Genomic DNA, 26,737 nt, shown 5'->3' on the forward strand with positions numbered 1-26,737 from the left:
TCCACCACCAGCGTACCGTGGCTGCAGTGTGTACCATCTACAAGATGCACTGCAGCAACTCACCAAGGATTCTTCGGCAGCACCTCCCAAACCCGCGACCTCTTCCACCTAGAAGGACAAGGGCAGCAGGCGCATGGGAACACCATCACCTGCAATTTCCTCTCCAAGTTACACAGCACCCTGACTTGGAAGTATATTGCCGTTCCTTCATCGTCACTGGGTCAAAATCCTGGAAATCCCTCCCTAACAACATTGTAGGTATACCTTCACCACACGGACTGCAGCAGTTCAAGGCGGCGCACCACCACCTTCTCAAGGGCAATTAGCGATGGGCAATATTAAGGCTGGCCTTGCCAGCAACGCCAACATCCCATGAATGAGTAAAAAAAAGGGCAGCCAATTCAATATTGCCTGTTTCGAGCCATCAGGAAAAGTTATTAGCGCAATGTGTCAGCTTATCTGAAAGAGTGCCAACAACCAACCAATCAGCTGCTTAGACGTGATAGTTACTCGTTTGTGTTTGATAACATAACTAATTGGAGTGAATTTTTGTGCTTATCGACAACAACAACAACTTGCATTGATATAGCGCCTTTAATGTAGTAAAACATTCCAAGGCTTTTCACAGGAGTGTTATGATGCGCTATCAATTACTCATAAAAGACTGAGAGTTAAGAGAGTAACTAAAGGCTTTTATTAACAAAAGAATGAAGGTCTGCCTCGAGTGGTCGACCGGTCCAGAAATACAAAGGGCTGGGGAGCAGTCACCTTTATACTAGGACTTGTGGGAGGAGTCAGCCGGGGCATGTCCAGGCATGTACACAGTGGAATACAAACAGTGGTTTACCACATTCACCCCTTGTTTAAAATTGAGTCCGGCGGGGTGAAGTGTATTAAAAGTTAGTGTATTGGAGTCTCTCCGGAGGTCTTGTCTGCCGCTGTGATCGGCATGGCGACGGCAGGGGTAGTGGAGCTTCCGGCGTCGAGTCCTGCGTAGGCTGTGGCACAGGCGTGTTGTCCTCGTAGATGTCGAGCGGGTCGCGGGGCCCAGGCCTGCCATCTGCTGGGGCTGGATATCGGATCGTGGGGGGGGGGTGGTAGTGAGTAGTGGGTTACTGCGGCCCCCGAGGGTGCAAGGTCTCTTATGGAGACTGTGTCCTCCCGCCCGTCCGGGTATGCAATGTAAGCATACTGGGGGTTGGCGTGGAGGAGGTCGACCCTCTCGACCAGGGGGTCCATTTTATGGGTCCTCACGTGCCTTCTCAGTAGGACCGGCCCTGGGGACGTCAGCCATGGCGGTAGCGATGTCCCCGATGTGGACTTCCTTGGGAAGACAAACATTTTCTCATGAGGGGTGGCGTTAGTGGCAGTGCAGAGCAGTGACCGAATAGAGTGGAGCGCATCGGGGAGCACATCCTGCCAGCGGGAGGTTGGAAGGCCCCTAGACTTTAAGGCTAGCAGGGCGGCCTTCCAAACTGTCGCATTTTCTCTTTCCACCTGTCCGTTCCCCCGGGGGTTGTAACTGGTGGTCCTGCTTGTGGCAATACCCCTAGTTAGCAGGTACTGACGGAGTTCATCGCTCATAAACGATGAGCCCCGGTCGCTATGGATATAGCTGGGGAAACCGAACAGGGTGAAGAGGTCGTTCAGACATTTAATGACCGTGGCACTGGTCATGTCCGGGCAGGGGATGGCGAACGGGAAACGGGAGTACTCATCAATAATATTGAGGAAGTACACATTGCGGTCGGAGGAGGGGAGAGGCCCTTTAAAATCAACGCTCAGGCGCTCGAAGGGGCGAGTGGCTTTTATCAGGTGGGCCCTGTCTGGTCTATAAAAGTGCGGTTTGCACTCAGCGCAGACTTGGCAGTTCCTGGTCATGGTCCTGACCTCCTCAATAGAGTAAGGCAGGTTGCGGGCCTTGATGAAGTGGAAGAACCTGGTGACCCCCGGGTGGCAGAGGTCATTGTGGAGGGCCCGCAGTCTATCGATCTGCGCGCTGGCGCAGGTGCCACGCGATAGCGCATCCGGGGGTTCATTGAGCTTCCTGGGCCGGTACAAGATCTCGTAATTGTAGGTGGAAAGTTTGATTCTCCACCTCAAGATCTTGTCATTTTTGATTTTGCCCCTCTGCTTGTTGTTAAACATGAAAGCAACTGAACGTTGGTCAGTGAGCAGGGTAAATCGTTTTCCGGCCAGGTAGTGCCTCCAATGACGCACAGCCTCCACAATCGCCTGGGCCTCCTTCTCAACAGCGGAGTGTCTGGTCTCCGGGCCTTGGAGGGTTCGTGAAAAGAAGGCCACGGGTCTCCCCGCCTGATTGAGGGTAGCGGCCAGGGCAAAGTCGGACGCGTCGCTTTCCACCTGGAAGGGGATGGATTCGTCCACTGCGTGCATGGTGGCTTTGGCAATGTCTTCCTTGATACGGTGGAAGGCTAAGCGGGCCTCTGCCGTCAAGGGAAAAGAGGTGGACTTGATCAGCGGATGGGCCTTGTCCGCATAGTAGGGGACCCACTGGCCATAATAGGAGAAAAACCCTAGGCACCTCTTCAGGGCCTTGAGGCAGTGGGGCAGTGGGAGCTCCATAAGGGGACGCATCCGGTCGGGGTCGGGGCCGATGACTCCGTGTTCCACAACACAGCCAAGGATGGCGAGGCGGTTTGTGCGGAATATGCACTTCTTCTTGTTATATGTCAGGTTCAGGAGTTGGGCGGTGCAGAGGAATTTTTCGAGGTTTGCGTCATGGTCCTGCAAGTCACGGCCGCAGATGGTCACATTGTCCAGATATGGGAAAGTGACCTGCCACACATTTTGATCTACCATCCGGTCCATCTCCCTTTGGAAGACGGAGACCCCGTTGGTGACGCCAAAGGGAACCCTAAGGAAGTGGTAGAGGCGGCCGTTTGCCTCAAAGGCAGTATACTGGCAGTCCTCGGGGCGGATAGGGAGCTGGTGGTACGCTGATTTCAGGTCAATGGTCGAGAAGACACGGTACTGCGCGATCTGGTTGACCATATCAGCTATGCGGGGGAGTGGGTAGGCGTCCAGCAGGGTGTAGCGATTTATTGTCTGGCTGTAGTCGATGACCAGGCGCTGCTTCTCGCCGGTCTTAACGACCACAACCTGGGCTCGCCAGGGGCTGGTGCTGCCCTCAATAATCCCTTCCTTCAGGAGCCGCTCCACTTCAGTTTTAATGAAAACCCTGTCCCCGGCACTGTATCGCCTGCTCTTTGTGGCGATGGGCTTACAGTCGGGGGTGAGGTTAGCAAACAGTGGGGGGGGGGTGACTCTGAGTGTGGAGAGGTTGCACCTGGTGCGCGGCGGGCAATTTGGGAGCTGCTGGCTGCGGACTGTGAGTGGGGGTGGGGGTCCACCGTACGCCATCGTAACACTTTTAAGGTGGCACTGAAAATCTAACCCCAGCAGGACGGCAGCGCAGAGGTCAGGCAGGACCAGAAGTTTAAAATGATCATACACGGTCCCGTCTACTACGAATGTCACTACGCAGTAGCCGCCGATGTCCGCCGACTGGGGCTCGGAGGCCATAGAAATCCGCTGGTGCGCAGGCAGGACTGGGAGAGAGCAACGCCGCACCGTGTCGGGGTGGATGAAGCTCTCCGTGCTCCCAGAGTCAAAAAGGCAGATTGTATCGTGGCCATTTACCTTAATGTCCATTGTGGAACTGGCCAGCTGGTGCGGTCTCGCTTGGTCCAGTGTAACGGATGCCAGCGTAGGGGTCGGTGTGTCGCTGCGGGTATCAGATGAGGCGGTGTTGGGGGCCTGCTGCGTTCCGGCTGTCGTCCAAGATGGCGGCGTCCATGATCCCCATGTGGCTGGAGGCGTCCAAAATGGCTGCTGTACCGGTGGTTCGCACATGGCCGGGGAGGCCCAAGATGGCGGCCCGCATGGCCCACACGCGGCGCTGCTGGGGTTCGGGGTGGCTTTGGCCCTGCAGACGTTAGCGTAGTGTCCCTTCTTCCCGCAGCCCGAGCAGATCGCGTTTTTCGCCGGGCAGCGCGCTCTGGGGTGTTTTGCCTGGCCACAGAAGTAGCATTTCTGGCCTTGGGGCACTGCTGTCTGGCCTTGGGACACTGCTGCGGTAGTTGGGCCGTTGCTGGGGTGTGGCTGGGGTGGCATGGCGCTATGAGGCGGTCCTACCGTGTCCCAGGCTGTCATTCCCCGCGGCGTCCACGGTGCAGAGGAGTAGGCATCTATGCCCCGGTAGGCTGCATCCAATGATAGTGCGAGTTCAGAGGCCTTGTTGAGGTCGAGGTCACTCTGCTCCAACAGTCGCTGTCGGGTGTAATTGGACCTGTGGCCCGCTACAAAAGCGTCCCGGATAAGTTCCTCTGTGTACACGGCGGCCTTTACATCCTTACAACCACAGGCCCGGCCAAGCACAGACAGTGCCTGAAGGTATTCCACGGTCGATTCCCCAGGTTGTTGTTTACGACTCCCCACAAGGTGCCTGGCGTACACTTCGTTCACTGGGCGCGTGTACTGGTCCTTGAGGAGCTTGATAGCGTCCGCGTACGAGGTCGCGTCTTGGATGACCGAGTACACTCGGTGGTTCACTTTGAAGGTCAGGACATCCAGTTTGTCCTCGTCCGATTTGATTGCTGCGGAGGCGGTCAGGAATCTTTCGAAACACTTAAGCCAGTGAGTAAACTTGGTGGATGAGTCCGCCTCCCGATGATCTAAGTCCAGGCATGCTGGTGTGAGGATCTTCTCCATTATAAAAATTTTGTTAATAAAATTGATGCGCTATCAATTACTCATAAAAGACTGAGAGTTAAGAGAGTAACTAAAGGCTTTTATTAACAAAAGAATGAAGGTCTGCCTCGAGTGGTCGACCGGTCCAGAAATACAAACGGCTGGGGAGCAGTCACCTTTATACTAGGACTTGTGGGAGGAGTCAGCTGAGGCATGTCCAGGCATGTACACAGTGGAATACAAACAGTGGTTTACCACATGTTATCAAACAAAATTTGACGCCAAGCTACATAAGATGATATTAGGGCAGATGACCAAAAACCTGGTCAAAGAGGTGGGTTTTAAGGAGTGTCTTAAAGAAGGAAAAAGTGGTAGGGAAGCAAAGAAGGTTAGGGTGAGAATTCCAGAGCCTAGGGCCTAGGCAGCTGAAGGCACAGCTGGCAATGGTGGAGCAATTGGGGATGCGCAAGAGGCCAGAATTGGAGGAGCACAGAGATCTTGGAGCATTACAGGGCTGGAGGAAGTTCCAGAGATAGAAAGGAGCAAGGCCATGGAAGGAGCTGAAAATAAGGATGAGAATTTTTAAATCAAGGCATTGCCAGACCGGTGAAACATACTAACAGCAGCCAATGTAACACCGCTATTCAAGAAAGGAGAGAGAGAGAGAGAACAGTTAACCTGACATCAGTCGTCAGGAAAATGCTGGAATCCATTGTTAAGGAAGTGGTATCAGGGCACTTAGAAAATCATAACGGCCCAGAAATTCGGGTCGGGGGCGTCCCGCGGGTATAAGCCCCCGACCTGCACTTACCTTGCGCGCCGGCCATTGAGCTGTGGGCCCCCTTGGAATTGTGATCCTGGGCCTCCTCCAACTGCCAGTGCGCAGTGCTTGCGTATCCCAGGGGCGTAGTTAGTTCGATGCGTCCCCTGGGATCACGTGGGCCATGGCGAGCCAATCGGAGCAGGGAATGCTTCATTCATAAGTTTGACAGGAAGTGCTGTCAAACTTATAAATACTACGAGCCCCAAAACATCACTAAATCTTCAAATAATCACATTTTTTAAATAAACTATAATTTTATTTTCTAACGGGGCTAAAAATAAACTTACCTTTCTTTAAAGTATTTAAAAATAATAAACCTGTGGAGAAAATGTTTTAATTTTAATTAATTCACCACTTACCTTGTAAAAAGCAGGCCTTGTGACTGCTTTTTAAATGTCTAACTTCTGGAGACTTACCCTCCCGGGAAAATCTGCAAAAAAAACGTAAGTTCGATGCGCACACGCAGACTCTACTGCGCACGCGTTCGACCTCTTAACCCCTGCTTTCAGGGGAACAGAAGTGCCGGTTTCCCACGCATGCGTAGTGCATGCAGGAAACCGGCACTTCCATTGGGCCTATGGGTGAGTACCCTGTGCGTACTCACCCGTGGAGACCCGAAGTTCTGGGCCAACATGGTTAGGCAGAGTCAACATGGTTTTATGAAAGGGAAATCGTGCTAGCATGGTAGATAAAGGGGAAATCATTGGATGTAGTATATTTGGATTTCCAAAAGGCATTCGATAAGGTGCCACATAAAAGGTTATTACACATGATAAGGGCCATGGGGTTGGGTGTAATATAGTAGCATGGATAGAGGAATGGTTAACAGACAGAAAACAGAGAGTAGGAATAAACGGGTCTTTTTCAGGTGGGCAGGCTGTAACTAGTGGGGTGCCGCAAGGATCAGTGCTGGGGCCTCAGCTATTTACAATCTACATTAATGACCTAGATGAAGGGACCAAGTGTAATGTATCCAAGTTTGCTGACGATACAAAGCTAGGTGAGACAGTAAGCTGTGAGGAGAACACAAAGAGTCTGCAAAGGGATATAGATAGACTAAGTGAGTGGGCAGTAAGGTGGCAGATGGAGTATAATGTAGGGAAATGTGAGGTTATTCACTTTGGTAGGAAGAATAGAAAAATAGAATATTTTTTAAATATTGAGAAACTTTTAAATGTTGGTGTTCAGAGAGATTTGGGTGTCCTTGTGCAAGACACATAGAAAGCTAGTATGCAGGTACAGCAAGCAATAAGGAAGGCAAATGGCAGGTTGGCTTTTATTTCAAGGGGGTTAGAGTATAAGAGTAAGGAAATCTTGCTACAGTTGTACAGGGCCTTGGTGAAACCACACCTGGAGTGCTGTGCACAGTTTTGGTCTCTTTATCTAACAACAACAACAACAACTTGTATTTACATAGTGCCATTAACATAGTAAAGTGTCCCAAGGCGCTGCACAGGAGTATTATAAGTCAAAAAAATTGACACCGAGCCACATAAGGAGAAATTAAGGCAGGTGACCAAAAGTTTGGTCAAAGAGGTAGGTCTTAAAGGAGAACAGAGAGGTAGCGAGACAGAGAGGTTTAGACAGGGAAATCCAGAGCTTAAGGCCCAGGCAACAGAAGGCACGGCCACCAATGGTTGAGTGATTATAATCAGGGATGCTCAAGAGGGCACAACTGGAGGAGCGCAGATATCTTGGGGGGTTGTGGGGCTGAAGGAGATTACAGAGATAGAGAGGGGTGAGGCCATGCAGGAATTTGAAAACAAGGATGAGAATTTTGAAATCGAGGCGCTGCTTAACCAGGAGCCAATGTAGGACAGCGAGCACAAGAGTGATGAGCAAATGGGACTTTGTGCAAGTTAGTCTGACAAGCAGTCTGACAATCTGTGGAGGAGTCGAGAGAAGAGGTACTGAGGTAGAATTGGGTGCCATCTGCGTACATGTGGAAACTGACGCTATGTTTTCAAATGATGTCGCCCCTCGAGCCTGCTCCGCCATTCAATGAGATCATGGCTGATCATCCAAACTCAGTACGCTGTCCCTGCCTTCTCCCCACATCCCTTGATCCCTTTAGCCTTAAGAAATATATCTAACTCCTTCTTGAATATGTTTAATGAATTGGCCTCAACTGCCTTCTGTGGTAGAGAATTCCACAGGTTCACCACTTTCTGGGTGAAGAAATTCCTCCTCATCTCTGTCCTAAATGGCTTACCCCTTACCTTTAGACTGTGACCCCTGGTTCTGGACTCCCCCGCCATCGGAAACATCCTTCCTGCATCTAGTCTGTCTAGTCCTGTTAAAATTTTATAAGTTTCAATGAGATCCCCTCTCATTCTTCAAAACTCCAGCGAGTATAAGCCCAATCGACCCAATCTCTCCTCATACGTCATTCCTGCCATCCCAGGTATCACAGAATCACAGAAACCCCACAGTGCAGATAGAGGCCATTTCGGCCCATCGAGCCTGCACCGACACATATCCCACCCAATCCCCGTAACCCCTACACCAACACATATCCCACCCTATCCCCGTAACCCCACGTATTTAATCCCCCTAACACTAAGGGTCAATTTATCATAGCCAATCAACCTAACCCGCACATCTTTGGACTGTGGGAGGAAACCGGAGCACCCGGAGGAAACCCACGCAAACACGAGGAGAATGTGCAAACTCCACACAGACAGTCGCCCGAGGCCGGATTCGAGCCTGGGTCCCTTGCACTGTGAGGCAGTCTGGTAAATCTTCGCTGCACTCCCTCCATTGCCAGAACATCCTTCCTCAGATAAGGCGACCAAAACTGCACCCAATGCTCAAGGTGTGGTCTCACCAAGGCCCGGTACAACTGCAGCAAGACATCCTTGTTCCTGTACTCAAACCCTCTCGCTACGAAGGCCAACATACTATTTGCCTTCTTAACCGCCTGCTGCACCTGCATGATTACCTTCAGCGATTGGTGCACAAGGGCACCCAGGTCTCGTTGCACTTCCCTTCTCCCAATCTATTGCCATTCAGATAATAATCTGCCTTCCTGTTTTTGCCACCAAAGTGGATAACCTCGCATTTATCCACATTATACTGCATCTGCCATGCATCTGCCCAATCACCCAACCTGTCCAAATCATACTGGAGTTTCTCAGCATCCTCCTCACAGCACACACGCCCACCCAGCTTTGTGTCATCTGCAAATTTGGAGGTATTACATCTAGTTCCCTTGTCTAGATCATTAATATATATTGTGATCCTAGGACCGATCCCTGCAGTGCCCCACTAGCCACTGCCTGCCACTCGGAAAAAGACCCATTTATTCCAACTCTTTGCTTCCTGTCTGCCAACCAGTTCTCTATCAAAGTCAGTACCTTGCCCCCAATCCCATGTGCCTTAAATTTACACGCTAATCTCTTATGTGGGACCTTATCGAAAGCCTTCTGAAAGTCCAAATACACCACATCCACTGGTTCTCCCTTATCTATTCTACTAGTTACATCCTCAAAAAATTCCAGTTGATTAGTCAAGCACGATTTACCTTTTGTAAATCCATGTTGACTTTGTCCGATCCTGTCACTGTTTTCCAAGTGCTCTGCTATTACATCTTTTATAATGGACTCTAGCATTTTCCCCACTACTGATGTCAGGCTTACCGGTCTATAATTCCCCGTTTTCTCTCTACCACCTTTTTTGAACAATGGGGTAACATTAGCTACCCTCCAATCCATGGGAACTGTTCCAGAGTCTACAGAATTTTGGAAAATGACCAGCAATGCATCTACTATTTCTAAGGCCACTTCCTTAAGTACCCTAGGATGTAGATTATCAGGCCCTGGGGATTTATCGGCCTTCAATCCTGTCAATTTCCCTAACACCATTTCCCTACAAATACTGATTTCATTCAGTTCCTCCCTCTTATTAGACTCTATGTTCCCTGACCTCTCTGGGAGGTTATTTGTGTCCTCCTTTGTGAAGGCAGAACCTAAGTATGTATTTAATTGGTCTGCCATTGCTTTGTTCCCCATTATAAATTCCCCTAATTCTGACTGCAAGGGACCTACGCTTGACTTCACCAATCTTTTTCTCTTCACATATCTATAGAAGCTTTTACAGTCAGTTTTTATGTTCCCTGAAAGCTTACTCTCATACTCTATTTTCCCCCTCTTAATTAATCCCTTTGTCATCCTTTGCTGAAACCTAAACTGCTCCCAATCCTCAGGTTTACTGCTTTTTCTGGCCAATTTATATGTCCTCTCCTTGGATCTTATGCTATCCCTAATTTCCCTTGTTAGCCACGGTTGAGTCACCTTTTTCGTTTTATTTTTATGCCAAACAGGGATAAACAAATTCTGTAGTTCATCCATGCAATCTTTGAATGTTTGCCATTGCCTATCCACCCTGAACCCTTTGAGTAACATTCCCCAATCAATCCTACCCAACTCGCGCCTCGTACCATCGTAGTTTCCTTTATTTAAATTCAGGACCCTAGTCTCTGAATCAACTATTTCACTCTCCATCTTAATGAAGAATTCTATCATATTATGATCGCTCTGCCCCAAGGGGCCTCGCACAACAAGATTGCTAATTACTCCTTTCTCATTACATAATACCCAGTCTAAGGTGGCCTGATCTCTAGTTGGTTCCTGGACGTATTGGTCCAGGAAACAATCCTGTATACATTCCAGGAATTCCTCCTCCACAGTATTGTTACTAATTTGGTTAGCCCAATCTATATGTAGATTAAAGTCACCCATGAAAACTGCTGTGCCCTTATTGCACATGTTTCTAATTTCCAGTTTGATACCATCCCCAACCTCCGCATTACTGTTTGGGGGTCTGTATACCACTCCCACTAATGTTTTCTGCCCCTTGGTATTTCTCAATTCTACCCATACAGATTCCACATCATCAGAGCTAATATCCTTCCTTACTGTTGTTAATCCCCTCTTTAACCAGCAATGCTACCCCACCTCCTTTTCCTTTTTGCCTGTCTTTCCTAAATATTAAATACCCCTGGATGTTGAGTTCCCAGCCTTGGTCACCCTGGAGCCATGTTTCCGTAATCCCAATCATATCATATCAGCTTACCTCTATTTGCGCAGCTAATTCATCCACCTTATTACGAATGCTCCTCGCATTAAGACACAAAGGGGGAGAAATTCAATATCGCCACGTTTGGGGCGTTGTACTCGAGCGGGCGCGAAATTTAGCACCCGGCGCAAATTATCGCCACCTACTGCTAAATTGACCTGCTTCGCCCCAGGAGGTGCTTGGAGCACTAAAACAGGCGCTGCACGACTGTCTGAAGGTGCTAAGCCGGAGAAGCAAGGCGCTACCACCGAGGGCGGGCATAGCGCAGGTGCGGCCAGTTAGTGATTGCACGCAGACACGCTGGCGCCGGTCAGCTCTTAAAGGGGATGTTCGATCTTGGATTGCAGCCACACCCTGCGCATCGGAGCCCTGATTCTCGGCCTGGACAGATCTGCTGCCACATTCTAACGCCTAGGACCACGGAGAGGGCCAGGGAGTGAGCGCAGCGGTTCAGTGAGGGGGCCTTGCAGGTTCTGGTTGGCGCAGTGGAGCGCAGGCGATCTATCCTGTTTCCAAACAGTGGCAGGAGGCCGCTGCCCAACAACTGTCGCAAAGCTTGGAGTGAGGTGGCTCACAGAGTGACCTCCAGCAGCATGGTGCCTAGGACACCTGTGCAATGCAGGAAGAAGTTCAATGACCTCACTCGGGTCATCAGGGTGAGTACCCTTTTCAGTATCCTCTTCATCCCTGCATGTCCACCTCACTTTATGGCCAAAGGGTCCTGAAAGCCCCAATGCCCAGCACTCATCCAACACCTATGGGCCTTTCATGAAACTCACACGCACATTCAGCACTTTACACACTGTAAGGGCCAATTGACCATGGGAGGCAGTGCAGCCAAGATCAGGGCTTCACACTGTAAGGGCTATTCGACCATGGGAGGCAGTGCAGCCAAGATCAGGGCTTCACACTGTAAGGGCTATTCGACCATAGGAGGCAGTGCAGCCAAGATCCGGGCTTCACACTGTAAGGGCCATTCGACCATGGGAGGCAGTGCAGCCAAGATCAGGGCTTCACGCTGTAAGGGCTATTCGACCATGGGAGGCAGTGCAGCCAAGATCAGGGCTTCACACTGTACTCAGAGCCTGTCCTTTCTCTTGCAGGGCAAGCTGGCCCATAACAAGAGGCAGCAGCAATGGACCGGGGGAGGCCGGCCTCACCTTCAAGACCTCAGCGATCTGGAGCAGCGAGTCCAGCGGATTATGGCAGGCCAGATGATTGGCCCCGTCGCCACTGGAGATGCCGACCCCGTTCCGGACAGCAATGATAAGGTCATCACCTTTTTGACCTCTCTCCTTCCACTTGTACCTCACACCAGCATCCTTTGCCACTATCAAACCAATACAGTGCATTGCAGCACTCATGCCTCCCTTGCTGCTGCCCTTTCCTCACGCTAAAGCAACTCTTGTACCTCCCTGCTTTCAGATGCTGATTCGCCAGGTGAGGAGGTGGGCCCTCAAGCTGCCACTGTGAGTGAGTCTGAAGGCGAGGAGGAAGAGGAAGCCAGACCATCAGTGCCAGCCTCAGCCGAGGCAACCCATGGCCATAATGGGGACACGTCTTCCCTGGAGAGGAGCAGGGGGGAAGGGTCTGAGGAGGGTGAAGCTCCGGGGCCCAGTGGGCTGCAGCAATGCAGGGGGGTAGGGAAGCTCAGCGGCCTTGTCCCTGGAGGGAGAGTCTGGCCTCAAGTCCTGCTACAGTGAGCGCAGAAGAGGTGTGGCTCCTCACTGAAATGGACGCCCAGGCGGAGCACAGGCACATTGAGCTCATGGCTGCAGTGGCAAGGATGCCTGAATCCATTGAGTCACTGGCAAGGAGTGTCCAGGACTTTGGCGCAGCACTGGCAAGGAGTCTGCAGGACTTCGGTGTAGCACAGGCGGCTTCCACGCAAGTGCTTAGTGGTGCAATGCAGTCAGTGGCTGGTCTGATGCAGACGCAGATTGAGGCCACACGAGCACTGACTGCTGCCACCCTCACTGGATCGGGCACGAATCGCCGGGGCCCTCACCGCACCACAGCAGGCCAGCAGTCTGTGCTTCAGCAGATTGCTCTGCATGCTCCATGCTGCCCCATGGGAATGCCAGTGTGTCGTCCGACCAGGGAGTGGCTGTCCTCTGTCAGGATGGCAGCATTCCTGCTGCCAACACTGTCATTTGGCCACTGCAGCTGCCACCACCTGTAGGACAGACTGCTGCTGCCCATGCAGAGTTGGAGCAGTCAGCAGCCGGGCCCTCCAGGCCCAGAGCTGGTCCAGGCCGTACCTCAAGGGCATCTGCCATCTCAGTTTCTGACACTCAGCAGCCTTCCCCCAGCCTTGCTGCAGCCATTGGGGTCCCATTGAGGAGGAGCTGCAGGGTGGGAAGGGGCCAATCTCGCAAGTGAAGCAGATCACCCTCGAAGGGCAAAAAGTAGGAGGTGTGGCAAAATGCTGTAAATTTTTTTACTGAAGGCCGAGGATCATGGTCATTTTTTGGTTACTCTTTTGTTCATTGTCTCCAGGTTGTGAGAGCCAGTTATGTGTCTGACTGCTTTTTTGGGGGTTTCTCTCTGTTACTTTGTCATGTGGGAAGGGCACACAGTTTATTAAATAAAGAATTGTCTTTATTCAGATTGTGCATGTTTGCTCTTTGAACTATTTGTTGCCTTGACCGGCTCAGGGGTTGCGGAACGGTTCCATTCATGTTCTTTCAATGGCACAAGCCATTCCCTCAGAGGGGGCCTAGAACCGACTTGCAATAAGCTGCTGACGGACGGCCCTTGCACTTTGTGCCTCCCTCCCATCCTGGTGCTCCTCCTCCTCCTCCTCTGCTGGTACTCCAATGTCTGGTGGCAGTGGCTGAGTCCTGAGGATTGCCAGGTTATGCAGCATGCAGCACACTACAACAAAATGGGAGACTCGCTCAGGTGAGTACTGAAGGGCTCCCCTGGAATGGTCCAGACAGCGGAACCATTGCTTTAGCACGCCGATTGTGTGCTCAATGATGTTCCTGGTTGCTTGATGGCTCTCATTGTATCGTTCTTCAGCAGGGGTGCTGGGCACACGGAGCGCGGTCATCAGCCAGGTGCACAGAGGATAGCCCTTGTCCCCGGGAAGCCAGCCTCCTGGGTGAGCCGGGGCTTCGAAAAGGTCTGCCACAGAAGTCTGGCACAGGATGAAGGCATCGTGGCTGCTGCCTGGAAAGCGGGCATTGACAATGAGTATCAGCTGTCTGTGGTCACACACCAACTGGATGTTCAACGAATGGAACCCCTTCCAGTTGCGGTAATCCTCGGCATTCTCTTGCAGTGCCCGCAAAGCCACATGTGTGCAGTCAATGGCGCCCTGGACCATGGGGAAGCCTGCTATTCTTGCAAATCCCATTGTGCGCTCTTGCTGCTTGTCCAGGGTCATGGGGAAGGAAATGTACTGATGTCTCCTTTTAAAGAGGGCATTCGTGACTTGACGGATGCAGCAATGCACCGCGAACTGGGAGATATTGGCAATGTCCCCAGTAGCGGATTGGAAGGAGCCGGTGACATAGAAGTTGAGAGCCACTGTCACCTTCACTGCCACTGACAGAGACGTCCTGCTCCTCAATTGGGCTGCAGATCTGGCTGAAGCAGGTGACAGAGTTCAGTGACCACCTCCCTGCTGAATTGAAGCCTCGAAAACACTGCTTCTCAGACATGTTGAGGTATGAGAACTGTTGGCGGAATACCCTGGGAGGGTAAGGTCTCCTGTGTCGATGCCTGTTGGCCTTCCACTGTCTGGCCATGATTGGCACTCTCTCTCGGCGTCTCTGAGCCCTCTCAATGTAATGGAGAAGCCCAACATGTCCACCCATTGCAGCCCCCATAGTATGTGGCCACTCAAGGTTATGCCAGTGAAAAAGCAAACCAACTACAAAGTTCTGGGCCGAAGCCAGAAGTACCTCTGTGAGCGCTGACTCAATGCAGAAAGCTCTCTCCCTTTGTCTCTCTGCAAATCTCTCTCTCTCTCACAGAAGGAGTGGTCCAAAAATGGCTACCACAAAGAAGCCAGGAAGAGCCAACTTTAAATAGCGCCGCCCCAGCCCCACAGCGACTGGGAACCGTTCCAGTCAACCAGTCGCTGGGAACGCCAGGTGGAAAGGAAGGGGGTACCACTAAAGTTCTGGTTCGGGGCGCCCCAAGGGCGTTGCACCATGAAATGACGTCAGGATCTGCGCGCGCAGCTGAGCGGGCATTGCAGTTTTGCGCCACCGCTAAATGTCTGCTCAATTTTGTGAGAGGCGCAGGTCTCGCCGCGCCCGGACGCTAGCCGCATCGCGCCCCACTTACCGCCCTCTTAAGGCACTAACGGGTGGTGCTAACAACTGAATTTTTTCCCCAAAGCCTTCAGGCTTGTTTTTTTAACACTCTTAGACCTTTTAGAATTATTATTTACTGTGGCCATGTTTGATTTAAACCCTTGATTTCTCTGGCTGCCACCTTTGCTTTTCTCCTTCCTGTCTTTTGCTTCTATCCTTGTTTCCCTTTCCTCTGCCTCCCTGCACAGGTTCCCAACCCCCTGCCATTTTAGTTTAAACCCTCCCCCAGAGCACTAGCAGACACTCCCCCTAGTGCATCGGTCCCGGTCCTGCCCAGGAGCAAACCGTACGTTTTGTACTAGTCCCACCTCCCCCAGAACCAGTTCCAATATCTCAGGAATTTGAATCCCTCCCCCTTGCACATTCCTCTAGCCACATATTCATCTGAAATATCCTTCTATTTCTACTCTGACTAGCACGTGGCACTGGTAACAATCCTGAGATTACTACCTTTGAGGTCCTATTTGTTAATTTACCTCCTAACTCCCTATATTCAGCTTTTAGGACTTCATCCCGTTTTTTACCTATATCATTGGTACCTATATGCACCACAACAACTGGCTGTTCACCCTTCCCCTCCAGAATGCCCTGCAGCCGCTCCGAGACATCCTTGACCCTTGCACCAGGGAGGCAACATACCATCCTGGAGTCTCATTTGCAGCTGCAGAAACACCTATCTATTCCCCTTACAATAGAATCCCCTATTACTATAGCTCCACCCCTCTTTTTCCTCCCATCCTGTGCAGCAGAACCACCATGGTGCCAGGAAGTTGGCTGCTGCTGCCTTCCCCTGATAAGCCATTGTCCCCAACAGTATCCAAAGTGGTATATGTGGTAAACCACTGTTTGTATTCCTGTTTGTCCTGTTTGTATTCCACTGTGTACATGCCTGGACATGCCTCGGCTGACTCCTCCCACGGGTCCTAGTATAAAGGTGACTGCTCCCCAGCCCTTGGTATCCTGGACCGGTCGACCACTCGAGGCAGACCTCCATTCTGTTGTTAATAAAAGCCTTTGGTTACTCTTCTAACTCTCAGTCTTTTATGAGTAATTGATAGCGCATCAATTTTATTAACAACATTTTTATAATGGAGAAGATCCTCACACCAGCATGCCTGGACTTAGATCATCGGGAGGCGGACTCATCCACCAAGTTTACTCACTGGCTTAAGTGTTTTGAAAAATTCCTGACCGCCTCCGAAGCAATCAAATCGGACGAGGACAAACTGGATGTCCTGACCTCCAAAGTGAACCAGCGAGTGTACTCGGTCATCCAAGACGCGACCTCGTACGCGGACGCTATCAAGCTCCTCAAGGACCAGTACACGCGCCCAGTGAACGAAGTGTACGCCAGGCACCTCCTGGGGAGTCGTAAACAACAACCTGGGGAATCAACCGTGGAATACCTTCAGGCACTGTCTGTGCTTGGCCGGGCCTGTGGTTGTAAGGATGTAAAGGCCACCGTGTACACAGAGGAACTTATCCGGGACGCTTTTGTAGCGGGCCACAGATCCAATTACACCCGACAGCGACTGTTGGAGCAGAGTAACCTCGACCTCAACAAGGCCTCTGAACTCGCACTATCGTTGGATGCAGCCTACCAGGGCATGGATGCCTACTCCTCTGCACCGTGGACGCCGCGGCGAATGACAGCCTGGGACACGGTAGGACCGCCTCATAGCGCCGTGCCACCCCAGCCACACCCCAACAACGGCCCAACTACTGCAGCAGTGTCCCAAGGCCAGACAGCAGTGCCCCAAGGCCAGAAATGCTACTTCTGTGGCCAGGCAAAACACCCCAGAGCGCGCTGCCCGGCGAAAAACGCGATCTGCTCGGGCTGCGGGAAGAAGGGACACTACGCTAGCGTCTGCAGGGCCAAAGCCACCCCGAACCCCAGCAGCGCCGCGTGTGGGCCATGCGGGCCGCCATCTTGGACCTCCCCGGCCATGTGCGAATCACCGGTACAGCAGCCATTTTGGACGCCTCCAGCCACATGGGGATCATGGACGCCGCCATCTTGGACGACAGCCGGGACGCAGCAGGCCCCCGACACCACCTCATCTGATACCCGCAGCGACACACCGACCCCTACGCTGGCATCCGTTACACTGGACCAAGCGAGACCGCACCAACTGGCCAGTTCCACAATGGACATTAAGGTAAATGGTCACGATACAATCTGCCTTTTTGACTCTGGGAGCACGGAGAGCTTCATCCACCCCGACACGGTGCGGCATTGCTCTCTCCCAGTCCTGCCTGCGCAACAGCGGATTTCTATGGCCTCCGAGTCCCAGTCGGCGGACATCGGCGGCTACTGCGTGGTGACACTCGTAGTAGACGGGACCGTGTACGATCATTTTAAACTTCTGGTCCTGCCTGACCTCTGCGCTGCCGTCCTGCTGGGGTTAGATTTTCAGTGCCACCTTAAAAGTGTTACGATGGCGTACGGTGGACCCCTACCCCCACTCACAGTCCGCAGCCAGCAGCTTCCAAACTGCCCGCCGCGCACCAGGTGCAACCTCTCCACACTCAGAGTCACCCCCCCCCCAACTGTTTGCTAACCTCACCCCCGACTGTAAGCCCATCGCCACAAAGAGCAGGCGATACAGTGCCGGGGACAGGGTTTTCATTAAAACCGAAGTGGAGCGGCTCCTGAAAGAAGGGATTATTGAGGGCAGCACCAGCCCCTGGCGAGCCCAGGTTGTGGTCGTTAAGACCGGCGAGAGGCAGCGCCTGGTCATCGACTACAGCCAGACAATAAATCGCTACACCCTGCTGGACGCCTACCCACTCCCCCGTATAGCTGATATGGTCAACCAGATCGCGCAGTACCGCGTCTTCTCGACCATTGACCTGAAATCAGCGTACCACCAGCTCCCCATCCGCCCTGAGGACCGCCAGTACACTGCCTTTGAGGCAAACGGCCGCCTCTATCACTTTCTTAGGGTTCCCTTTGGCGTCACCAACGGGGTCTCCGTCTTCCAAAGGGAGATGGACCGGATGGTAGATCAAAATGCGTTGCAGGCCACTTTCCCATATCTGGACAATGTGACCATCTGCGGCCGTGACTTGCAGGACCATGACGCAAACCTCGAAAAATTCCTCCGCACCGCCCAACTCCTAAACCTGACATATAACAAGGAGAAGTGCATATTCCGCACAAACCGCCTCGCCATCCTTGGCTGTGTTGTGGAACACGGAGTCATCGGCCCCGACCCCGACCGGATGCGTCCCCTTATGGAACTTCCACTGCCCCACTGCCTCAAGGCCCTGAAGAGGTGCCTAGGGTTTTTCTCCTATTACGCCCAGTGGGTCCCCTACTATGCGGACAAGGCCCGTCCGCTGATCAAGTCCACCTCTTTTCCCTTGACGGCAGAGGCCCGCTTAGCCTTCCACCGTATCAAGGAGGACATTGCCAAAGCCACCATGCACGCAGTGGACGAATCCATCCCCTTCCAGGTGGAAAGCGACGCGTCTGACTTTGCCCTGGCCGCTACCCTCAATCAGGCGGGGAGACCCGTGGCCTTCTTTTCATGAACCCTCCAAGGCCTGGAGACCAGACACTCCGCTGTTGAGAAGGAGGCCCAGGCGATTGTGGAGGCTGTGCGTCATTGGAGGCACTACCTGGCCGGAAAACGATTTACCCTGCTCACTGACCAGCGTTCAGTTGCTTTTATGTTTAACAACAAGCAGAGGGGCAAAATCAAAAATGACAAGATCTTGAGGTGGAGAATCGAACTTTCCACCTACAACTACGAGATCTTGTACCGGCCCGGGAAGCTAAATGAACCCCCGGATGCGCTATCGCGTGGCACCTGCGCCAGCGCGCAGATCGATAGACTGCGGGCCCTCCACAATGACCTCTGCCACCCGGGGGTCACCAGGTTCTTCCACTTCATCAAGGCCCGCAACCTGCCTTACTCTATTGAGGAGGTCAGGACCATGACCAGGAACTGCCAAGTCTGCGCTGAGTGCAAACCGCACTTTTATAGACCAGACAGGGCCCACCTGATAAAAGCCACTCGCCCCTTCGAGCGCCTGAGCGTCGATTTTAAAGGGCCTCTCCCCTCCTCCGACCGCAATGTGTACTTCCTCAATATTATTGATGAGTACTCCCGTTTCCCGTTCGCCTTCCCCTGCCCGGACATGACCAGTGCCACGGTCATTAAATGTCTGAACAACCTCTTCACCCTGTTCGGCTTCCCCAGCTATATCCATAGCGACCGGGGCTCATCGTTTATGAGCGACGAACTCCGTCAGTACCTGCTAACTAGGGGTATTGCCACAAGCAGGACCACCAGTTACAACCCCCGGGGGAACGGACAGGTGGAAAGAGAAAATGCGACAGTTTGGAAGGCCGTCCTGCTAGCCTTAAAGTCTAGGGGCCTTCCAACCTCCCGCTGGCAGGATGTGCTCCCCGATGCGCTCCACTCTATTCGGTCACTGCTCTGCACTGCCACTAACGCCACCCCTCATGAGAAAATGTTTGTCTTCCCAAGGAAGTCCACATCGGGGACATCGCTACTGCCATGGCTGACGTCCCCAGGGCCGGTCCTACTGAGAAGACACGTGAGGACCCATAAAACGGACCCCTTGGTCGAGAGGGTCGACCTCCTCCACGCCAACCCCCAGTATGCTTACATCGCATACCCGGACGGGCGGGAGGACACAGTCTCCATAAGAGACCTTGCACCCTCGGGGGCCGCAGTAACCCACTACCCACTACCACCCCCCCCCACGATCCGATATCCAGCCCCAGCAGACGGCAGGCCTGGGCCCCGCGACCCGCTCGACATCTACGAGGACGACACGCCTGTGCCACAGCCTACGCTGAACTCGACGCCGGAAACTTCACTACCCCTGCCGTCGCCATGCAGATCACAGCGGCAGACAAGACCTCCGGAGAGACTCCAATACACTAACTTTTAATACACTTCACCCCGCCGGACTCAATTTTAAACAAGGGGTGAATGTGGTAAACCACTGTTTGTATTCCTGTTTGTCCTGTTTGTATTCCACTGTGTACATGCCTGGACATGCCTCGGCTGACTCCTCCCACAGGTCCTAGTATAAAGGTGACTGCTCCCCAGCCCTTGGTATCCTGGACCGGTCGACCATTCGAGGCAGACCTCCATTCTGTTGTTAATAAAAGCCTTTGGTTACTCTTCTAACTCTCAGTCTTTTATGAGTAATTGATAGCGCATCAATATATCTGTTTGAGAGGGGGATGACCACAGGGGACCCCTGCACTACCTGCCTGCACCTACTACTCTGCCTGGCGGTCACCCATTCCCTTCCTGCCTGTGCAGCCTTTACCTGCGGTGTGACCAACTCATTAAACATGCTATCCACGATGTCCTCAGCATTGCGAATGCTCCAGTATGTATCCATTCGCAGCCCCAGCGCCACAATGCGGTCTGCCAGTAGCTGCAGCTGGATACACTTCCTGCACACATGGTCGTCAGAGACACAGGAAGTGTTCCTGATTTCCCACATAGTGCAGGAGGAGCATACTACAGCGCCAGGCTGTCCTGCCATGACTTACCCTTCAATTAATTTAAATTAACTTAAATCAAAGCAATACCACCAATTAAATGATATACTCAAGGGCCCTTGGTTACTAGCACTAGAAACAATAACCACAAAAAAAATTAAGACCTTCTAAACTTTATAAACTATGAACCTTAACTGTCAAACTATCCTGGCTGTACTCACCCAATCAGCTGCTCCCTCCTGCCCGCGTCACTTTTGAATCGTGACATGGCTCTGGAACGCCACCGCCGGTCTGAGATACTCACCGGGTCTGTGGCCTCTCAGCTCCTGACTCCAACCGCTGTAAGAAAAGCCTGTGAAAGTGAGTTTTTATACTCACCGGGTCTGTGGCCTCTCAGCTCCTGACTCCAACCACTGTAGATTCACAAGGGTAGATTCATAAGGGTAGATTCACAAGGGTAGCCATTTCAGCACTCACCTTCCATGCAACGCCATCCTGGTGGCATTGCTGGAGGGATCTGGGATGAAGTTCCTGTCCAGGTCCGGCGTTGCAGCTTCCCACAGCCTCTGTGAGTGAAGCTGTGGAGCTCATAAGGAATTGTGGGCAATGAAGAGGTCTGCCCACTGAAGCAATACAAAATAAAATGCAGTGAATCAAGACATTTTTAAGCCCTTTCTGCATTTTAAGAAATGTTCAATATTTAAAAGAAGTTCCAAATGTGAATATTCAGCTGTTAACGCTGAATTACCTTCCTAACCTCAACAAATGGAAAAACTGCCTCAGCACTAACACAAATGGCTCAACAAGTCAGGGACGGGGCACCAAAGGTCTCACACACAGCACTCCAGCTTTGTGCAGGGGGTCAACACTGTAAGAGCGACCCTCTACCCACAGGGGCCAGGAGGCCCTCCAGAAAGAACGATGTGGGAGTACATCACTAAGGCTGTCACTGACAGCGGTGTCGCCCCCACCACCTGGCTCCAGTGCCCAAAGAAGCTTCATGACCTCAGACCACTGGTCAAGGCCAGTGAATGCATCTTCAAAAGCCATCTCCTACCAACTGCACCACTAGCCTCACACACTGCTCAATGCACAACCTCCAATCACTCACCTAACAACAATCTGCACCAATGACAAGGCAAAACTCCCATTCCTAGCCTCACCTCACCCCCTTGGAGGAGATAGTGCTGGCCATTCTTGGCAGGGGCATGGCTGAGCTCTTGGCCAGTGGTGGGGCTAAAAGGATACAAGATACGGGTATCCTTGTACGTTATCCTCCCTCTGGCATGCACCTCTTCCTTTTCCGCCCTTCCGTCAGCACAACTCCACCTTTGTGCCTTCCTCATTTCACACTCCCAAGAAATGCAGCCTGCCCAGCCAGTGGGTCAACAAGAAGAGGCAGCCTGCCCAGCCAGTGGGACCACAGGCAGATGATTCCATCCCGGGTAATCTGGCTACAAAGGGGCTGTCTGGCATGCATCCTTCCATCTGATTCCTCCTCTTCAGCTTCCTCTTCTTCTGTGTCTTCCTCTACTGCGTCTTCCGCTGTAAATATGAAATGACAGCATAAAATGCTGGAAATACTCAATTGGTCAGGCAGCATCTTGACCTGAGACGTGAACTCTGTTTTTCTCTCCACAGATGTTGCATGACCTGCTGAGTATTTGCAGCATGTTCTGTCTTCTTAAAGATCTTTACTTACCAGCTGTGCCCTTGCAGACGTCCAGCAGCACTCCCTACACACTTAAAAAAACTTTTAACATCTATTGCAGCAAGCAACCATTTCAATAAAATAAAAAAATGTCCAAACCCTTAAATTCAAACTTACTTGAATGATGTGTGTGTCCCTTTAATGGCTGCAGACATCGCCACTGTCAGCGTGCTTGCACACCAAGTTAACCTGGCGTGCTTAGGACTGTAAGATTTGGATCACAGGTCACTCACAGATTATCCAAAGGATCTTAGGAGTCATAGGTCACTTTATTAAGGAGCGGTGGTTTAAGTTAAGTACAGCATGCAATAGTAGACATACAACCTGTAACAGATGAGAGCTGTTTACCAGCCCAGGAACAGATGGACAGACGGACGTTGAGGCAGAACGGTGGTCTCAGATCAGATCCCTATAGCCTGTGGTAGCGGTCTCTTCCTCTTTGGTCATCTCCCGAGGCTGGCGGAGGTGTTAGGCCGAAGCCAGCATAAAATCCACCTCAGATGTTGAGCTTGAACAAGGTGTTAAGCCAAAGCTAGCATGAGATCCACCCCAGAGGACACTCTCCCCTTCTCTGCCTGTTTCTGGCTTTCAGCTGCCTGTTGATATACCTTATTTCAGTGGGCCAGTGGCTACCTCACGTCAATCAATTTTACCCATTCAATTGTCCAATTACAGAGGAGTAGGTACCTATGGCAGCCCCCTCCCAGCCTCATGAGGTAATTTTCCTCCTTATCTCTGTCTGAATGTCTTGTTGCCTTTTCAAGAGACAGCTTGTTTATCTTTAAGGCTCCTTGTTAAATCCCTTATCAGCATAGCTATGCCTTGAAGGCTTGTTTTTGTGTTCTGACCTCAATTCAGCTTCCTGTACAACTCTTTTTCTGACATGACTGGAATCCTGTGTCATCAACTTAGGCAAACTGCTGATCTAGGGAACCCGTAACAGATTATTATTTCTTCCAGTCTACGATTTCTTACAGGACGCAGCGCTGAATTCATCACTAGGATCAAAGTTCGCATTGGTGACGTTATGTTGCACGCCAATTGACGTCACCACGCTGCCATTTTTTTTCAGGGTGCTGCCAGTTACTGGCAGCGCAATGGGGGAGAGGAATATGGCAGCTGCCACGGGACCCACCACCAGCTGGCGAAAGATCAGCTGCCGCCATTTTATCGCCATTTCATGGCGCTACGGAGTGGCGCTCAACAGATGAATTCCTAGCCCCATAATCTTTATTTTCACCACTTTCCCATCTTGGACACATTTGTGTGCACCTTTGGAAGTGGCTTAGTGAGTTGCAGTGTAGGGTGAGACATAACGGTACCTCCAGCAATGGCTTGGTCATTGCAGAGATGCTTTATGGTGTTGGTGTGTGGTGGTGTCAACCTGGCACATCATTTGGCAGCTGAATGGGTGTACAGCATCAAGTTAAGTAAATCTGGCCATAATGAGGCCATCCCTGGCCTCCTGGGCAGCAATGTGCTCAGGTGCTGATGCCCTCTGTCCTGTGCAGTGTCAGGCGATTGCAGAGAAGGTTGGTGGTGGTGTTGTTGGTGCTGCTGGTGTGCCTGGTGCTGCTGGTGTTGGAGCTCATCGTGTTCAGATTCTGAGGACCAAGGTGAGACAATATAAATGGCACCCATGTTGATGGAATAGATGGCAGGTGAAGTAGAGATGACAGAAGCAACCTGTCAATGGCAAGAGAGGTTCTTTCAATGAGGTGACACTGGATGGAGACTTTGCTGGAGAGACTTGCAGCCTGCAGAATCTGTGCAGAGAATGCAGTGAGCAACAGCATCTGCTAAGGAAAGTAATCAGCTGTCAGGGGGGAGCTTTTATAACATATTTCATGCTGTCAACTAATCAGCTGGAACAATGGCCACTCAACACCAGCCTCAGGTTGACAGATGTGGTCCCCGAACAGCATGGTTCCCGTGGCCATCCAGGCAAATTTAAAATGTAGGGGGAGAAAGACGCTTAAGTGTTTTGCAAACAAGGTTATAATGATTTCAATTTGGTCGCCCGCCTCTGCCGGTTGGGTCACTGCCACACCGGCGAACACGCCCGAGGGAAAGGCGCGTGGGAGCGGGATGATGGCAGGTTCCCGACCCGCTCCCAAAATTATCAACTTTCCCACCCGACCCGCCTCCGATCGCGCCCGCAACCACCCCGGAAAATTCAGGTCTATGTCATGGCCAACTCTTCGCATATGAACATAGGAATTGTTAGACAAAAAAAGACCAAGCTCCATCTAGCTCCCCTTCTACCATCCTGGTAGTCACATGATAATAGAGTTGCTGACTAATCACAGCATTTAATCTCTATCAATTAGTCTACAACAGACCCAGAAATGACAGGAGGAAATCCCCAGTGCTGGAGAGCTTTGGGAGCCCAAAGCACCTGTCCCTCCCAATCATGCTACACTCACATGTCATGACTCAAATTACTCATATACTGCATCCCAAAATGTTATTCCCGCACAAAATTCTACCAACACCCAGTTAGGAAGTAACTGTTGATAAAGCAGCCGACCTGTGTCAATGATGGTGTCACATTGACGATTGACGCCTGGCCTGCCATGCTTCGTGCTATTGACACCGCGGGGTTTAGGTTTAGGGTTAGGGTGAGCACCATGGTTTAGGATTAGGGGTTAGGCTGATAGAATTAGGGTTATTGTGTTAGGGTTAGTGGTTAGCGTTAGGGGTGGGGCTAGTGGTTAGGGTTAGGGTTTAGGGTTAGAAACCGCGATTGACGCCGCCCTTGTCATTAGGCGCGTCTTTATTATTATGATGATCTCCGGAAATACACGGTTTTATTGAAACCACAGTTCTACGCGTGATGTCACCAAGCTCTAACTATTTCTGGTCCGGTCTTCCGTAAACCCACTCACTCCAAAATATCAAGGTTCCCTTGCTTACTGGCATCCATTCAACTTCCATTGACCGAAATGCTTCCATGCATACTGATCCTGGGGATTACACACACCGGTACCTTTATATATATATTTATTTACAAGATAGGTAGAGATAAGAATCGATGTATAGTTATATTATTTGATCAGTGCACTTATTTCCATTCACGGTTCATCCTTCATATATTATTATTATTTTAACCTCTTTTCTCTATTTATCCGTACAATGATACATTTGTGTTTACATTTGCTTTCTGATAGTTGTTGGGGGTTACATAGTCGGCCAAATCCCTCCACTCACGGTTGCGCTCAAAGGAACAAACATCACCTTCTACTGCACGCTCCCCCTCTTTCAAGAGGAGTCAGGTGTAACGGTTCACTGGTGGAGACACGGTGATGAGGAGTTCCTGGACGACGGGGAAGCGAACAAGAGACAGTATAAGCTTCTGAAAAAAGGGGGAGCCGTCTTCCATCTCCTGAATGTCAGCTTCAAAGACTCTGGCCGCTATTACTGCTCCGTGTACCGCCGGGGAAGATTGTTTGGGAACGGGACCGGCTCAGAGCTCCTTGTGCCTGGTGAGTCGCTGATGCTGATTTCACAAGTGTCAATTGCGCAATAGGTATTTGGTAGAATACCAAAGAGTTAGAGAAGCGTGCCGGAATAGGATACCTGCCCAGGTTTTTGCATCCAGTGTCAGCACCAAGCTAGTCCAGTGGTGAGGTTGTCGATTTACGGTGTGGAGATGCCGGAGTTGGACTGGGGTGGACAAATGTGACAAATTTACGGGGAAGCTTTTCTGCGTACGTTCTGTGCAATCTCATCCTTTATATTTAAAAAATGGTTTGCAATTTTCTTACGCAGTGCAAGGGAGTAAATCTTCCCCCTTCAGTGACAAAGGGTAGATCTTGACTTTGTGGGATAGCGTAAAACAGCACGTTGGTGATTCCAACGTCAATGGAAATTACAATCGGGAGAGATGTTAAAGGGGCTGCCGACGGACGATAGCCCAATTTACACTATCGCGCAAAGTCAAAATCTACTCCAATGTGAGCGAAGTATGGGCTGATTTCTGGGGTGAAGATCGCCTGTGGCTAAATATTATTTTAGAAAACTCCTACAATTTCACTGGAAATTGCAAACACGGGGAATTTCTGCTGTGTGAGGAATGTTGGACTGGTCGCAACGTGTGTAGCAACGTTGTTAATATTGGCATGAAAGGTAAGTCTTTTGGAGCAGCTTTATGGTTTCACTAGAAACAAAACCACAAGGGACCTCAGTGAATACATTTACTATGTCCCTGCAAATAGCCGCCACAGGAAACCCTTCTTCAGGTTCCTCTCCACACTACGCGGGGGATTAACTTCGGCTGAAGAACCGCGGAACTTCCGTTTTTCCTGGGTTTCCGCGGCTCGTCCGCCGAAGTTACGGCGGACCAGCGGGAGCACCCCGGTGGAAGTTGTTAAGTTATCCTTGTGAAATGAGGAATCGTCCTTTGTTTTGAAGTTTTACAATTCCTGAAATGTTAGCAGGTTCTTGATAATCATATGTACACAAGTTATACGACATAAACGGAGGTTTCAAGCTGTTTGGGAACGAATGGAATATATTAGAGCAGAAATAAGCAGCTCCACTGTTCTGACGCGAATACTTAAAGAGCTGAGGGGAGCAGTTGGGTGAATTTC

The 26,737-nt window shown here is 51.2% G+C and overlaps 1 protein-coding gene across 1 annotated transcript in view; it reads left to right on the top strand.

Moving 5' to 3' along the window:
- Positions 1-26,737, top strand: part of LOC147116268 (tapasin-related protein-like) — a 48,969-nt gene that overhangs the window by 15,125 nt on the left and 7,107 nt on the right. The window contains exon 2 of the mRNA XM_085992037.1: positions 25,316-25,630. Within this exon, the coding sequence (XP_085848163.1) occupies positions 25,316-25,630 (315 nt within the window). The remainder of the gene's footprint in view (positions 1-25,315; positions 25,631-26,737) is intronic.

This window comes from Somniosus microcephalus, chromosome 6 (genome assembly GCF_052327205.1).
Source record: "Somniosus microcephalus isolate GS21.2 chromosome 6, FLI_Smic_1.0, whole genome shotgun sequence".
In the NCBI taxonomy this organism is placed as follows: Eukaryota; Metazoa; Chordata; class Chondrichthyes; order Squaliformes; family Somniosidae; genus Somniosus; species Somniosus microcephalus.